The sequence below is a fragment of the Poecilia formosa genome, unplaced genomic scaffold, assembly GCF_000485575.1.
Source record: "Poecilia formosa unplaced genomic scaffold, Poecilia_formosa-5.1.2 Scaffold22, whole genome shotgun sequence".
NCBI lineage: Eukaryota > Metazoa > Chordata > Actinopteri > Cyprinodontiformes > Poeciliidae > Poecilia > Poecilia formosa.
In genome coordinates, this window is record NW_006799961.1 from 1,029,787 (window position 1) to 1,047,130 (window position 17,344).

The following is a 17,344-nucleotide window of genomic DNA, read 5'->3' on the forward strand; positions in this document are numbered from 1 at the left end:
AAGATGAACTACAGCCCAAAAACACTTTTTAGAGTGTAGATCATCCACTGATTCCATCCCGCCAGTGAGCTTTTGAGTCATCGGTAGCTCGGCCAAATCCGTCACAAATTTGCCGATAAACCTATCCACCTGCTCCCAACAACATAAATCCTGTTATCATGAATAAATCCAGGGTGAATCTATCCAGTCGGGTGTGTCCACGTAGGACAAGAGGGCTCTCCTGTGGCCAGTCTTCTTTTTTGAGAAAATTGTATCAATTGCATTGGTAGACCAGTTAACCAGATCCATAATTTATAAATTGGGAGGATGTGCAAAGAAAGACTCCCCCCCCCCAAAAAAAAGCAACACAAAAACAGAGCAAGCCGGGCGTGAACCCCACCCCGGAAATATGTATGGGGTTCCATTTGTGTCAAAAATAAGTGGGACTGGGAGTTTGTAAATGACAAATGACCTGAGTTTGCACTCTAGCACAATTGGCAAAGTCTCTTCTTTCCCTGGTGAGTCAGGATGGGAGTACGGGGGAAGAGGCAGCCCTCTTCCCCATCCTGGAAAGTGAAAGGCGGGGTTAGACTTAGACGGTGAAAGGCGGTTAGACGGTGAAAGGCGGGGTTAGACTGCTCTAACGTCAAGACACTCGGACTCCTGTCAGCTCCGTGTCCTTGTGAGGATTTGATGCTTTCTGGAGTTGGTGACGGAAAGCAGCCGAGGTAGTTGGATGAAAAACTACCTCGGCTGCTGAGATCGAAATAAATAAAAGGCCGGCAGGAAACTTTGTGTGGACTTCAAAGTTTCCTGCTGCCAGGGTACGTGACTCCATTCTCTCTACAAATTACAAATAGGGAGCAATCAGCAGTTGTCTTAACTTGAAACTCGGCACAAGATGGACGGAGAGAGAGCGAGAATCAACGCTTCTGCACAGAACATGACACTCTGGACTATCACCGGTTCTTGGTTCCGAGTCCATCTGAACTACGACGAGAGACACGGACTGATGCTCGCGCTGGACCTCCCAGGACAGGTTCGGTCTGAGATCCATCTCTCCAGGCTCCTCGTGTTAATGTGGAACAGGTTCCGCTTCAGAGGAGAGCAGCTGCGTCTGGACTGATGGAGACTGAATAAGTTGCATGAAGCCTACGTTCAGCATGATGAGGATGCCGCAAATGGCTTCCGGACGCGCTACATGGCAGACGTTCCAATTCACTTCAGTGTCCTGGATCTGCTTCTTGGATTCTGGAAACACGGATAAAACCAGACACTTTCTATTTTTCCTCGTTATTTCTGCGCAGCGCCATTTGTTGTTGAACTTGCTGATGATTGGCACTTGTGAGAGTTGATTCGTTGAACTTTCCGAATGATAATGTGACATAATCTGACATTTGACACGGTGAAAATTAACTGCATTTTTAAAATAAAGCTTCGTGTAAATCATTGTACTTTGTACTATTTCACTTTTTCTAGAAATTTGGCTTAATGAAATAAAAGAAGCTTTCAGGTAAGGTTTATTTATTTATTTATTTATTTATTTATTTATTTATTTATTTATTTATTTATTCAAATACACTCAAGTTAGAAAAATCCAAGTCTTCGAAAAACTTATTTGTGATAGGAAAAATGTTGCGGCAACCTTAGATTGAGAAAGAGGTCAGATTTTTAGTTCCGTGTTATATGACGCAAGTTTTTCATCACAGAAATCAATACAAATATATTTACTGTACATAATGTGTTTTTATTAGGACAAAAATTTCTATTAAAGGATAAGAGATATTTTTTTAAATTAAATTTAAGTATGTTTCCACAATTAAGCTTAAGGTAGTTACGATATGTTGCTTTTATATATGTGAAAATAGGTGAATAATAATAATAAGGGGCTGCGGTGCAGTTGGTAGCACTGTTGCCTTGCAGAGAGAAGGAAGAAGATCCTTCTCGTTGCCAGACTGTCACCCAATTTCAGTATTGAGTCATGGTGAGGCTTTGTTTTTTTACCCATAATAAACAAAACGAAAGACAAATATGGGCAAATGTGCATGAAGCACAAATGTGCACATTTACCACTGTAGCCGCCATCATCTGACTCATTTGTTGTATGTACTCTGCGTTGTTTAATGGGTAAAAGGAACCAGCAGACGAGGACCCAGGGTGTTTTGCAGCAGTAAGGTAGGTTTATTCTGTTCAAAACAAAAATGCATTAGCAAAGCAGTTCCCAGGCTCCGACCTCCCCACACAGACCTTTCCTCAGCGCAGCCGGAACCCTGGAGCTCTGATAGCCATCGTGTTCTTGGTCACCTCCCCCGGAATAAGTTTATTCCTCCCCCATCGCTCAATTTAGACAGTAGCCAGCTCACTGGGAGCTTTAAAGCAGCATACATATTTTTGTATCCTTCCTCACCTTTGTGCCTGAAGACGTTCCTATTGGGAAGTCTCGAGCCAAATGCTTTTTAATATGTTCGACACTTCCGCTTTGTTAACTGTGGGACTTTGGCAGACCTGCGCCTTTCAAAATGAAGTCCAATCAACTGCATTTACCACAGGTGGACTGTATTGTATTCAAGTTGTAGAAACATATGGTAAAGGTTGTGAATATTTGATTTATTATTTCCTGTTATATATATATATATATATAATACTAATATTAAATTTGCTCGATAAGGACTTTTAAATTTTTATTTTTGAAGCATAGAACAGCGAGATCACTGCCTGAAGAAATAAATAAAAACAGCGACCAAATAAGAAATGATAAATAATTAATATGCGCTCGAATAAAATAGCTACATTATACTTTTTTGGTATAAAAACTTGCGCACGGAACTATAAAGATGTTCCGTTCCATAATAACACATCTCTGTAGATCAATTGTGAGATACCCGAATGACACCATGTTTTCTGTCGTTACTGGACAGAATTTTCTCAGCGTTTTGTGTAGCTAAACATTTTTGTCATTTTCCTTTACCTCTGTGTGTATTAACAGATTTTCCGGGGTGCGATAAGCTTTAAAACCCTTCAACATGTAGCGGCTTTTTGAGTTACAAAAATCTCTATCCAACACCTCATCCAGTACTCTGGAACTTTCTTGGCTTGTTTTTACGTCTCACAAATATGGGAAGCAATTCATGTGTTTCTAGAGCAATATACAAAGTCATACAATATATTAAAAATGTCATGGAATTTTTATAAAATATTTTGGTGACGTATTATCCCGGGATTTGATTTGCAGCTTCAAAATTCGTATAGGTAATCTACTTTATAATACTAATACACTCTGAAATCTAAAGAGTCATATATCACTACTATAGAGGAACAAATAAAACTAAAATGGCAATGTTGGATAAAAAAAAATAAATAAAATGAAATTCTTGCCCTGAATATAAACATTTCCTTTAAAAAAGAATTATCGTAAAAGTGAATAGGATTATCATTAGAATTACAGTGCTCTTATGTTTATTGATTTTATAAATAAATAAATAAATAAATAAATAAATAAATAAATAAATAAATAAATAAATAAATAAATAAATAAATAAGATTATTTGAGAAATGTCCGGAAAAAGTTATTCAACAAAGTACACATACATTTTTATTTGACGTTTTGGTTTTTCATTTCAGTCAGTTTGGAGGTATATAAGAAATTTAGAATATTCTCCATATTATGAGGACGCTGCAGACAATGTGATACAAAATCAGAAAGTCCCTTGTTTCATCTCGAAGGTTCCTGTAGTTACCGCGGTGCTTCAGCTCGGCTTTTCAGACATTTAAAAACGTAGTCAGCGGGTCAAATCTGCGGCCAAAAACCGCTTGCAGGAACCCACTTCCGCTCAAAGCGGGTCGCCCGCTTGCGACACATACTCAGCTGAAACATCGCAGGAATAAAAAGAGGCATCACTCTGAAGGGATTTACTGATGACGCAATCTCCCGGGGAGCTAGCGAACCAGAGTAAGTCATCTTCTTTAAATAAACGATCTTTGGCCTGAACAAGGCTCATTCCACTTCCTACGTGTTGCTACGGCAACTCAAAACAATAATACAGCTAAACCCAGCTCCGTTCAAAAACGCTGCTTGAAAACCTGGATTAGAATTAGTTTTTTCTTTTGTTGGCTCCAGTGACTACATATTTTAGGAAATAGTCTTTAAAATAACGTAGATTTTTTTTTAATTCTCTTTGACATAATGAGTCATCGACTGATTATTCAAGGTGAGATCCGTGGGTGGTTTTTACTTCACATTGACCCAAGTTTAGCTTGAAGGTGATTAGACCGACTCCCTGTTTATTTTGTGCTCTGTAGTTTTTGAGCAGTACCAGAAGTCCAGGTTGCAGTTTGTGCAAACCGTTGCTGATTTGGCGACCAGACCACAAAACTCTGAAATCCTCCATAATGCAGGTAGGACACAGAAATACAGCAATATTATCATCTGTCACGGATTCCAGTGTTAATTTCCATCCATAAAATAAATTGTTATATTTTAACCAATAAAATCCCCCAAAAAATCCCATGCCATGTATCTCGAAATATTCAAATAAACATTTCTATGTATCCAAGTTTAGCTGCTAAAACGAATTGGCTGAATTCATCATTCATTTTTTAAATTCTAGTTTATTCAAATTCAAAACTACTTTATTGATCCCAAAGGGAAATTAAATAAAATCAACCAATTAAAGGCAATTTTGCTCATTTAAATGAATCAAACTACCACCCCCATCAATCCCCCCCTCCCCCCCCAAAAAAAACATAAAAATGTGATTAAAGCATAAAACATTGCAGAAATAGTATGTAATAAATTTCTGAAATCTGTTTTAACAAGGTGGCAAACAAATCCTTTTCCTGGCAATCAGAACTGAAGGTCCTCCTCAGTTAGGCTCAGCTTAAGTTTGAGCACTGTTGCTAAACTAAAGTTCTCATTCCAGAACTTAAGTTTCTCAGTCACAACTCTTGTAATAAATCTTTATATATACTATGTTTATGTTTTAATTCATATTATAGCCCATGGAAACAACCCATATAACATATTACATGTTACGTTTCCCCCCCTTGCAGTGACAAACCATTAGCATGTTTCAACAGAATTTGCAATGAAAATAGTCTTTTTTTTTTGCATTTAATTGTCACTGAATATTTTATTTACAAGACACTACTCTTTAATGAAATTACGTTTGTTTTAATATGACCATAAAAATAAATTTTCATAGTGTGTCCTCCGCTCTTCTGCAGGAGTGATGCCCATGCTCAGGTCCCTGATGCTGGACACGGTCCCGAGCATCCAGCAGACGGCAGCTTTGGCTCTGGGTCGCCTGGCGGACCAAAGTGACAATCTGGCAGAAGCTGTGGTGAAAGAGGACATCCTGCCCCAGCTGGTCCATTCTCTGGCCTCGCAAAACGTTAGCATCTCTGCTCCTGGATTCATTCCTTAGTGCTAACTTCTTATAATATCAGCTTTGGAAGAGTGTAAAGAGCAAAAACATAGTCAGATTCTGGATGACACTCTGCAGGAGTTGTAAAGTCGGGGTCAAAACCTCTGAATTTGATCATGTTGAGCTTTTTTTTTTTTTTTTGGCAAATTGCCCTTGGGGCTACTTCAAAACCTCAGCGCTCTTCACCAGGAGAGCAGCGAGCTCTTTGTCTTCTCAAGGAGTTGGCTTATAGAGGCCACATTTTCTTCTTGTTTTCAAAAGGCGAGTGAAGGTCGATGTTTTAAACCCAAAATGTTACATTTAAGCTTCTAAGCTCAAACTGACTCAGGAGTGGGAAAGAAAATCACTCAAACATACTGCAATTTTTTTAAAGTGACTCATTCCTTTTTAATTTCACACACAGTCCTGTTCAAGTTTCTTTGGTTTACAGCAACAATACTCAACAACTGTGATCTCAAAGTATGCCACCAGTCAGATTTAGTTTCAGTTTCATATCCAATCACACGCAGGAAGTCGAGTGAAATTACAAGACATTCAAATTCAGTTTTCCTGTTGATGCCAGTTTGTTAAAGTGTTACAAAGATTTGCTCAATATCTTCAGAAATAATGAAAGCAGAAATGATGTATACAATAAACATAGTTTAGTTTTTATTTCAGTGACGTCATTAAATAATGACATATCAGAATACAATTAAAAAGTAACGTGAAGTAGAACCCGTCTCTTAACTGAGTAAAAGAAAAAAAAAGAAGCTATTTCAAGGGTAAACTTAACTGGTTAAATAGATTGTTTACTTTAAAAAAAAAAAAAAAAAAGAAGTCCAAATTGATTCTAATAAAAAAAAAAAGTTCCTCTCTTATCTCAGCAGTTGATGTGTGCACTTTTTCTGTGTTTTTGTGTGCAGAGGTTTTATAAGAAGGCAGCAGCGTTTGTTTTGCGCGCCGTGTCCAAACACTCTCCTGACCTGGCCCAGGCAGTAGTGAGCTGCGGGGGGGTCGACGCTCTGGTTCTCTGCCTGGAGGAGTTTGACCCCGGGGTGAAGGAGGCCGCCGCCTGGGCTCTGGGCTGCATCGCACGACACAATGCATGTAGGCCTGGAGAGCTGCTCTGATTTACATCTGCTTTGTTTTTGTGACGGTGGAGGCAGTGATTTGTTCTTATATTAGATTTCGGAAACGCTCATTTGGATCGCTTTTGTTTGTTTTTTTAAAGGAACTCTAAACAGAAAAAAAAAAAACTGGTTTATCAATATCCCATTTTTGTGTCCACAACCTCTCCGTGTCACCATGCAGCTCTGTCCCAGGCGGTGGTGGAAGCAGGAGCGACCCCCCTGCTGGTGTTGTGTCTCTTGGAGCCCGAGATGGGCCTCAAACGCATCGTGGCCTCCACGCTCAGCGACATCTGCAAGCACACGCCAGAGCTGGCCCAGACCGTGGTGGACAACGGCGCCATCGCACACCTGGCACAGATGATCCTCAGCCGGGACGCCAAGCTCAAGGTGAGCCTGCTGACTGATGAAAGGGTTAGAAAAATCAAAACACTGAGAAACCGTATCTTAGTAACAAGACATCATATATTAAAAAAATATAACAATGCAGATTAATTTAAATACAAATTTATTTGAAATTGAATAGACATATTCTGTGCCAAAAAAAAAGCCAATTTGAAAATTTCCTGTCATTAAAAAAAAAAAATCTCCAAATATAATAATCAGCAATAATCTCTTAATTATGTCATGAAATCATTTATCATAAAAATTGTAATTAAGAAGAAGTGAATTCAATTTTATCATTAAATTAAATGTAGGCATTGTTGTTTATATTTGAAAAAGTGAAGTGGCACTTTTGAAAAATATACCGTATATTATCATTTAAAGGATAAGTTGTTGTTGAACATAAAATATATTTTTATTTTAATTTAATTTATACATATGTGTGTATGTATATGCTTAGAGATTCTTAGCATTATGAAATAAAAAGTCACTTTTCTTTTGTGGTTTGGGACAATCAAAAAATCTATAAAAATCCAAAATATGATTTTAAAAAATATAAAAACATCTATTTTGGGGGGATTCAAGTTTTTATTCTTAATCATTTTAATCAAACTCAGAGTAACCTTTACAGATATGCAGAAAAAAAACTCAGTTTGAAATAAGCTTAATGTTTCAATGCAGCATCGACGTTAAAACCCAAATATTTTAACGTCGATGCTGCAGTTTTCCAGAGAGAAACGATGTCTGAGCTTCAAAACCGCCAGTTTTCTCTGAAGCTTTTCTGGGGTCTGGTTGTCTCCATTCAGAGGCAGGTGTTCTCCGCCCTCAGCCAAATCAGCAAACACTCCATCAGCCTGGCCGAGATGGTGATCGAGGCCGAGGTCTTCCCCGCCGCCTTTGTCTCCCTCAAAGATCCGGATGATTACGTCAGGAAGAACGTTGCGACCCTGATGAGGGAGGTGGCGAAACAAACGCCTGAGGTACTGCACGCTCACGCTTCCAGGTCACCAAGAAGGTGGACTCACTGAATGAAGTGTGTGTGTGTGTGTGTGTTTTTTTTTCTGCAGCTGTCCCAGCTGATTGTGAACTGCGGTGGGCTGTCAAAGGTGATCGACTACCTGGGAGAGAGCCATGGACAGCTGCGGCTCCCGGGGATCATGATGCTGGGATACGTGGCTGCTCACAATGAAAGCCTCGCCATGGCCGTCATTCTCTGTAAGGTGGGATCATCTTCTGTTGTAACGCGGATATTAAAACCATAAATACATACCCTGCATGTGCAGAGACATTCAAAAGTGGTAATAACCCTTGGCGTTTTTATTTTGAAACATAACTTCAGTTTATTTTTCCTGACCACTTCACAGCAGTTCAGAACTTTCAATTATTTTTACTTTCATAACTAAAAATATGAAAAATGTGGCATGCACTCAACATAAAGTTCCAATAAAATAAACCGAGGTTTGTAGTTGCAATAAGGTGCAAGTTATCGATTAATGACGTCATCTAAGTTGAATTATGAGCAACCATTTTCTTAAAAATCTGAGTTTTCTCTTTTATCAAGAAGGCCAATTGTCCTTGCATAACATAAAGTGCTGCATTTTTTATAATATGATGAATTCTTAAAAATTCATCATTAAATTTTAACATTATTTTGTGTTATTATGTAAACATCAGATGTTTTGATGATAATGTGAGAAAATGTAGTTTTCTTACATTATCAAACTCACGACATATTTATAAAATGTAACCAAACAGGAATGCTGACATTGCAGAGTAGAAAAATAAAAGATGGAAATAATAAAATATGTGAAACACTTAGCTCCCCATGAACAGGAGAGATGTTCTGAAGAAATGTCAGAACTTTGACATTTCTTCAAATGTCAAAGTTTGACATTTGAAACTTTACAATCATGGGTTACATGATTGTAACCCATCATGTTACAATTTTTCTCCATTATCTCCTCCGCTTTTGTGTGATCACATCCTCGCCTCTTTAGCACGTCAATAATTTTTGGTTGAGAAGCTAACGCTGCTTTACCATGCAACTCAACTGAATGAGTGCTAATGACGTGAAACTTAAAGAGCTTGTCGAGTGTTTATATTTCAAAACAGAACCACATAAAGTGCATGTAGCATCCCACACTGGACTCTCTTTCCCTTTCTTGTATGGCTCCGCTATCTTTATTCCTGTATCAACTGGCTCTGCTTAACGACAAGCAGTAATGTCTGCTGGATGGTGGCCTAACTGCAATGCTAAGAAGGTCTAAGCGGACATTATTAGTTATTAGTTAGAACTAATTTTAGTCTAACAAACCAATAATGAACAATTTATTGTAAGTAGGCTAATCTTTTGCGTCCCCAAGTTGTAAGCTTTACATAAAGTAGATTTTTAGAGGGTACTATGAATATTTTTTTTATGAGATCGTAGGCCATAGTTCGCTGGACTCCTTCTGATGTGTGCCCTCCTGTCCTGCAGGGGGTGCCCCAGCTGGCCCTGTGCCTCTCAGAGGAGCATGAGCAGCACATCAAGTCAGCCACAGTGTGGTCAATAGATCAGATAGGTCATCACACCCCTGAGCATGCCAAGGTGGTGGCCTCAGCAAACCTGCTGCCCAAGCTGCTGGAGCTCTACATGGACGCCAGCAGCTCAGAGGATTTGCAGGCCAAGGTAGGAAGTGCAAGGATTGTTCTGGTCGCCAATTCAGAACGAACACATGCAGTCGTGATATTTCAGGTCACTTTTGGCGCATCGTGTTGTAATCGGGATAAAGTCAAATTAAACAGGGTTTGTATGGGTGCTTGAAAATGCTTGAATTTCAATTATGTGTTTTCAAAGTTTTAAATGAGCATGAAAGTCCTTGAAAGTGTTTGATGTTCAAGCTGCACAGTTTTGTAATAAAGTGGAATCTAACGTTTTATCAAACGGCTAAATTTTAAAACCTTGTTCACAGTCAAATCCAGGTATTTTCATGCACCTAATGAAAAGACAGATATTTTTCCCTCCATGTCTGAAGTCAAATCAGACTAAGCTTCTCTTGTTTTGGGTCAGCTAGAATTGCCAAAATTATTTTACGCAAGACATAAATAATTTTTATATTTTACTTTACCTTGTCCCTGCTGTAAAATATCGAATGCAACCGCAAGACATACTAACAGTCAATAACTAATGTCATATAATAGTGAATTAAAATCATCTTTTAGTTCATTTTTATTGTTTTTACCTCTAGAAAACAGTGCTGGAAATGTTTGAAAACATACATTGAAAATGCCTGAATCTCGCTGTTGGAAACGCATAGGAACCCTGTTGAATGTTTCAGAGCAAGAAGGCGCTGAAGAACATCCTACAGAAGTGCACCCACGTCCCGGCTCTGGAGCCGCTGCTCTACGACGCTCCCAGCAACATCCTCAAACACGTCGTCTGCCAGTTCAGCAAGGTGAGGAGGGCATCTCCAAACGCTCCGATAAGTCTTTGCTTCTCGTGCGCTTGGCGACTGAAATAAAACGCGTGTTTCTCTGATTCTCAACAGGTGCTTCCCCATGACAGCAAGGCCCGTCGTTTGTTTGTGACCAGCGGCGGACTGAAGAAAGTCCAAGAGATTGACGCAGAGCCGGGCTCCGCTCTGCAGGAATACATCAACGCCATCAACAGCTGCTTCCCTGAGGAGATAGTCAGGTGCAGCTCTGATAACACGACCACCAGTGTGCCCATTTGGTTCAAACTAGACTCAGTTAAAAAAGCCAATGCCAGTGGAATCAGGATAGTTAAAAAAACAAAACAAAAAAACAACACAATATTGCCCGGTTCGTTTCTGATGCGTTTGTGGTTTTGCAGGTACTACTCGCCAGGCTACTCTGAGATCCTGTTGCAGCGGTTAGAGGGCTACCAGCCGGAAGATTCACTTCACACTCCTCCACCTGAGGGACAGTAAACATTTTTGTGCCTTACAAATCTAAGTGGTTTTATTAAAAGATTCATTTGATGGTGCTAGCAATAATACCATCTTAAATTGCATCTTAAATAAAACATTTAAGATGCAATAAAAAGAGGATACTCATATTTCCACAGTATGTAGGTCAAAGGGTCAGATTCAGTGTCCAGGGCCAGATTTAAAAGAATGTTGGCCCTTGGGTTGGAGTCAGTTTTGGTTCCCTGTCCACTCAGGAGAAATTCTTATAGTTATGCAAATTACAGTACATTAATAGGTAATCCTATACATCAGCAGGTATTATTTGATGCATGGTAGGTTAACTACGTCCCCATCCAATAACTCCGTGTTGCTTCTAAAGAAATTGACTATAACTTCATAATTCTTCAAATACTTTCAATATTGTTTATATTCATAAAATTATATATATATATATATATCTGAATACAACTCACCCAATGAATTTTACAAAAGGATTTTTTTTTTCAAAACAGGCAGTAATTAAAATAAATAAATAAAAACCTTTGTGCGCTTACAAATAAATGGGGCCCTGGGCTACTGCCCCTGTTAGCTTTTTCTAAAGTCCGGCTCTGTCAGTGACACAGTGACAGGTTGCTGAATTTTAGCTTCTTTTAATAACATTAGACTGACTAGTGCGTTTTTTTCCTAAGTGCTTTATATCAAAAGGAACGCTCTAAATAAACGATTCGTTTTTATTTTTCAACGCTTTAGAGACATTATTCAGAAAAGCAGCCGTACAAAGTGTAACCAAGCCTACCTGACTGAAAGAAGGCATCCTCAGTGGTCGCTCTGCCCCCTGGCGGCCCTGACTGCTCACTGCAGCTCGGTTGGGCTGTGAGCGTGCTCGTGCAGCAGCTGCGGCGCACATGGCGAGCGGCTCTTTGTTTATTGTCTGCAGGGGTGTCTGCCTGTTCTCCACATTGTACTCAGTTTTCCACAACCACCCACAGCACTGGACTGCCCCGCACTGCGCTGCGCTGCGGCGGAAATCTGCCGTCGAGGCAGCTGCCGCAGACAGCGCCAACCATCCCGAATGTTATATTTCTACAAATAGAATATCTCCAACCTAAAGCTATACCGAGTGAAAGCAGCGTTCACAGCAATAATCGAGCTGAATTATAAAAATCAGTCGTTTCTGTGTTGAACACTCCAGGCTGCTGCTACGCAGAGAACCTCCTCCTGCGGTAGCGGCGACTCTCTCCTTCTCTCTCTCGCGTTATTTTTCCATTTTATTCACAATGGGAAGGAACACGTCAATAGCTTGTTCACGGCAAAAAATATATATATATATAAAAAATGGTGGTAACTAATAGTCGTGACGGCGGCATATGAAGCGCTTATTTCAGCCATTTTTAATTAGTCTCAAATCTAAACCAAAAGGCGGAACTACAAGCGATTTCAACAAAGTAAATGACTATTTTATTACTAACAAGCTTTGGGAGCGGTGTAGCAAAAGTCGATAAAACATATGGTGGCCACGGATCGTTCGCAAACCTTTGGGGTGCGAACAAGGCGAATAATGTCTGAATAATAAATTATCAAATAAATATAGCTATGCTTAAGGTCGAACCCGTTAAATAGCCTTAATATTTACATTGCAGGCTCTTTTTTTTAAGGCATCAACTTCACAGAGTCCTTAAAAAAAGGAATACATTTTAAATATTTTACATGTAGATTATATGCATGTACCCTTTAATTTTGCGTTTTAAAAAGATTTTTGGATATTTATGCAATTTATTAAATTGGGGTTAGTTACTGCGCATGTTCGCTTCACCTTTATTTTAAAATGATCTCTATGGAAAAAAAATGCCTTCGTGTGGTCATTTTATTTTTTCTAGTCAACGCTTTTAATTTTCCAAATTAAAATAATTTATGTAAATTATACAATTTAAAATAAAGAGCAAGTGAGTCACTATTTTTTGTTTCAAAAATTAAACGTTTTTTTTTTCATTATTTATTTAAGAGATCTATGGCATGCCATGTCTAATTTCAGTAAGTGTAGAAACAAAATACTGAGCTGAATGATTTTGCAGACTGTACAATGAATTTAAATCTTGAATATAAAAAGGAAAAGTTTATAAACTTTTCTATTCTATTTGTCAAAAGAAATGTGATATTCCACTTTTGTTCACGTTTACTGGAATTTTTTTTTTCCCTTTGCCCCTTATTTATTTCTTTTCATTAAAAAAAATACTTTTTGCATTTTTTCTGCTTCACAACTTGAGAGAGTTTTGAGGATTGGTGACTTTCAGTAAATCAGCTTCAACAGACACGACATAGCTCAATGAGTTAGTAATTTTTGACTTTGCCTTGGAGGAAATTAAAAAAAGTAATTTCTTTTGTTCACTTTGAATTTTATGGTCACTTCAATTTTTCACCCCTGCTTTACTGAAAGCTTCACACATAACGGGAAAAAAAAAAAAAGAGGAAACAATCTGAATCAGTTAGGCAGAACAAGTGCTTTAATTATTTGGAGTGATTGCTTTTATGGAATGGAGTGTAATCGTTATTTAACCATGTATGAATAAACAATAAACACACAATTTCATCTTGTCCTGTCTGCCACTGAAAGGAAACACTTGGCAGACCGTAAAACACAGACATGCATACTCTCACACATACGCGTACAAGTAATGCTTAAAGCAACGCCCGGGGTCAGAGAGCATCACAGGCTGCTGAGACCGTAGCATGCTCTGCAGGGTCAGGTGGTGCATGCCAATTTAGAGCGCTCAGGGGGGAAAAAAACAACAAAAAAATAAGAAACAGTTTCCACCAAAAGAGCTTTCGAAGTTTTTAAAACTTAAAAGCCTAATAAAACTGTCCCACATCTGCAGAGGATCCCTGGCCCTGGAGCCGTTTTACATTTGCCCCCCCGCCCCCAAGTTCCCTATTGCCCCTGGATACGGTTACACACATATGAGCACTGCACATCTCACTCCATTTACCACAGAAGAAGAAAAAGAAATAATATGAAAAAAAACAACAAAAAAAACATTTAATCCCAACTAACAAGCATTTTTACTAAACACAATGTTCTTAAGCTCACAGGAATTGGGGGTCTGACTGCTGAGAGGCCATTTTGGCGCGTGAAGCAGTGGCAGCGGGTCGACTTGCAGCTTCAGCAGCAGCAGCGTCTTTGGGGGAGAAAACGGAACAAAGCGGCGCGCGACATGTACACTGTTCTATTGCATTTACAGAGATGGAGCACGATGATCACCAACATCTCACTGTGGGATGAATGAACAAAAATCTAGCATGACTGCATCTGGGTTTGGTGGAAGAAGAGATAAAACACAGTTCCACAATGCACTCACTCTCTTTCTCTCTCTCTTACACACACACACACACACACAAGCAAACATTCTTTTAACAAAGGCAGGACCAGCATGAACCGACGTGGGGGTAAAAAAAAAAAAAAAAAATGAAAATAATGTGAGCAGATATCACTTTCAGCCTGAGCAGAAAGGAAACACAGATTTACACTTACAGATTTCAAACAAACCCACAAAATTCAAATATTCATTATTCCATTTTGTTTTTCTTTTCCTTTTTAACCTCGTTGGTTAGAAAACGATCAATTAAACAGTTTTATTACACGGACTGAGTGACAAGTATACTACCAGGTGCCGAATGGAGGGAAGTTTGCACACACAAAAAAATAATAATACATCAAAGTAAGCACACTGTTAATAAAATAACCCTTTACACTTGTTTTTTTAAAAAAAGATTACAAAATATAAAATTAAATAATTTGGAGTATAAAGGCACACATCTTGCACAGTGTATACAATGAAAACAGTAATTTAATAAGCAACAGAAGGGACTACTTAACATGGTTTAGGCGGAGGGGCACATACAGAACAGACCGAACGACAGAGTAGAGAGGAAAGGAAACTCAGTCCTGTGACATGCATTTTTTTTTAAAATTTATTTTTAAAGTATTAGAACTTGTAGAAATTCAGTCATTCTTCATTACTGCAGCACCATTACTTATTCCACAGAGTGGTTCCTTTTTTCCCTCCCTTCTATTATTAGAGACTAAAATCTAATGTAGAAAATAGAAATGTCAATATAATCTATGACACTTAAACAAACATGACGTTGGAAGCTTTTTGCATGAGTCAGAAAGAACGAGCTGACCTGTTTCAGTTGGTGATAACGCGACCTCACACACAAATCACTAACTTACACACGAGTATATTGCATTTCCCTTGTTAAGACCGTTTCCACTAATTGGGGTCGTATTTGTAACATTTGGTTCCTTTCCTCTTGTGCAAAATATACAAAATAATAAAAAAAGAGCAATGATTTAAAAAAAAAAATCAAAGACATAAAAAAGAAAAATTAGCGAGAACAATGAAAAAAACAACAAAAATAAAAACACATACACACACACACCAGAGTCACAAACGAGGTTAGATAACGTTGCTGTTAGGGGAAAAACGAATCCGCAGCTACTCCTGATTTCCTTCCTCCCCAATTTTTTGAACACTGATACGATGCCAGAGGTAAACTGCCTTTTTGTGCAGCACTACTGCGACACAGCAGAGCGCCCCTAACAGAAAGGTTGATTTATATATAATAAAAGAAAAAAAAAATTAAAATCAACCCCTCTACACCCACGTTAAATATTGCAGTAAATTCTTCTAAACCAACCCGAATAAAAGACGGACAGACGGGTGCTGTGGGGGAAGACGCGATCCGAGATCAGGCTTCGGTTCCGAGATGAGCGAGCTCAGTGTGTCTTTCTGCTGCGCATGTAACAGAATAAAAGATCCTGATGAAGAATGAAAGTGCAACAGTTTGGGTTTCACTCATAAGGTGCAGTCGGCAAAGTGGAAAAAAAAAAAAAAGAATTACGAGTCCATTTTCCTTTAAATACGTGTTTGATTTTCTGCCGAGCAGTGACTCGCTCTTAAAGCTGTCACTAATGACTTCTGGGCAAATCTCTGCAGCAGGAAAAGAAACTGCGATCTCCCACAACAATGGCAAACTATTTCCGGAGGACAATAAAAGAAGCTGTGCACCTCTTCTCCCCCCCCCTCTCATTTTTAGAGATATTCAGCCTTCCCTTTTGCATTAGAAATCACGGCACGTCACAAAGAAAATAAAAAAAACAACAACAAACAAAACAATCACAGACAGACACAGTGGGGAGTAAACACGCATTATATAGTCTAGCTATATAATGTAAACAACAAAAATAAGGGGGCGGGGGGAGATATGAGTGAGGAAGGAGGCAGCTTTGTTTGGCTGGGTGTGTGAACAGCTGTTTGGGAGCAGGTTTGGTTGTTGGCCTCTTGGAAGACTGCTTCCTACTCCCTGGAATGAAGCATCAGGCGAGGCTCAACATTCACGGCGAGAGCGGCTTTTAGAAATTCAGCCTCCCAACTAAATGATGAGGAAAACAACAAATATCACATTGAAAAAGGACAAAAAAAAAAAGCCGGTGCTGGATTTTTTTTTTTTTTTGAAGGGGTGGGGAAGGGGTTATTAATAACGTTATTAATAACTATTAAAAAAGAACAAAACAAAAAAACCACAGGCCGACATCGATAACTAAACAAGAACACCTGGCATGACAAACGTAATGACTTTTGGACACTTGCTTAAAAACGACCTCATCATCCAAAGTTACATGTGAAAACAGAATTCAATAGGAGAGGTTAAATGTAAACAAACAATGTTTTGTTTAGCTGCAGACAGACGGCACCTCGCTGAAAGAGAGAGAATCCAACAGCGAACGGACGGAGGGAAGAGGGACACCTTATTAATCCGGCCTCCAGCGCCCCCTCACCCTCTCCATGCATTTCCTCTCTCCTCCCCCGCCCTGCGCTCCCTCCCACCTTCCCTCTCTTTCCCGTGTGCCTCGGTGCTCTTGTCGTTCTGGGGGGCTATGACAGGATGGCGGTGATGAACTCATAAAATCTCTTGGAGTATTGCTCTGGGTTCACGGTGGAGATCTCTGCTCCGGCCTAAAGAGAGAGGTGAACACAAACATACTTCACATTTAGCTCAACGCAAAACGGTTGAGCTGCGGCTTAAGCGGCATCTTTTTCTTTTTACATCCAGCAGAGGAAAAATTAACACAGAAGAAATGAAGGACACAAGTAAGGAAGGAAGAAATGACTGACACAAACAAAGATAGAAAAAAAAGGAATGAAGGGAGAAACGAAACAAGGGAAGAAGAAATGTCTTCAAGGCGGAAAGATTGTAAGGAGGGATTCAAGGAAGAAAGAGGAGGAAGGAGACAAAAAGGGAAGGAGCGATAGGAGGAAGGACAAAAGACAGGGTAGGGAGTAAGGGCATAAGGAAGAATGGAGAGAAGGACGGACATGTGAGGGGAAACGAGGAAGATCACAAGAAGGAAAGAACACGAAAGGTGGAAGAATCAGGAAAAAAGTACATATGTAAGAAAGGAAGAACAAAAAGGATGGGAATAACACGTATTCAAAAATGGCAAAGCCCTTGAACTTGTCCATATTTTCTCACATTACAACCACGG

General features: G+C 39.1%; 2 protein-coding genes across 6 annotated transcripts in view; one reads left to right on the forward strand and one right to left on the reverse strand.

The window, feature by feature from the left end:
* The first annotated feature begins 3,991 nt into the window (after positions 1-3,991).
* Positions 3,992-10,936, forward strand: spag6 (sperm associated antigen 6). 2 transcript variants are annotated; one of them, XM_007547874.2, is made up of 11 exons: positions 3,992-4,187; positions 4,279-4,374; positions 5,203-5,369; positions 6,305-6,488; positions 6,693-6,898; positions 7,699-7,872; positions 7,960-8,112; positions 9,369-9,560; positions 10,210-10,326; positions 10,420-10,565; positions 10,725-10,936. In XM_007547874.2, exons 1-11 carry the CDS (start codon positions 4,163-4,165, stop codon positions 10,819-10,821), a joined length of 1,557 nt encoding a protein of 518 aa, XP_007547936.1. In that variant the 5' UTR covers positions 3,992-4,162; the 3' UTR covers positions 10,822-10,936. The 2 variants fall into 2 exon arrangements, with proteins under 2 accessions (XP_007547936.1, XP_016524817.1); XM_016669331.1 differs by having other exon boundaries at positions 4,279-4,369; positions 5,198-5,369.
* A 2,347-nt stretch (positions 10,937-13,283) lies between these two features.
* The window catches only part of pip4k2aa (phosphatidylinositol-5-phosphate 4-kinase, type II, alpha a), a 37,988-nt gene continuing 33,927 nt past the window's right edge, over positions 13,284-17,344 (reverse strand). For all 4 annotated transcript variants that reach the window (XM_016669369.1, XM_007547875.2, XM_016669368.1 and 1 more), the window contains one exon: positions 13,284-16,814. In XM_016669369.1, the coding sequence (XP_016524855.1) occupies positions 16,734-16,814 (81 nt within the window). In that variant the 3' untranslated portion in view covers positions 13,284-16,733. The remainder of the gene's footprint in view (positions 16,815-17,344) is intronic.

Bases quoted from the DNA above. Each gene is read 5' to 3' on its own strand.
- spag6 (XM_007547874.2), top strand. From the start codon at position 4,163: ATGAGTCATCGACTGATTATTCAAG. The intron at 4,188-4,278 runs GTGAGATCCGTG...TGTGCTCTGTAG, and splicing joins TCATCGACTGATTATTCAAG to TTTTTGAGCAGTACCAGAAG. The intron at 8,113-9,368 runs GTGGGATCATCT...CCTGTCCTGCAG, and splicing joins TGGCCGTCATTCTCTGTAAG to GGGGTGCCCCAGCTGGCCCT.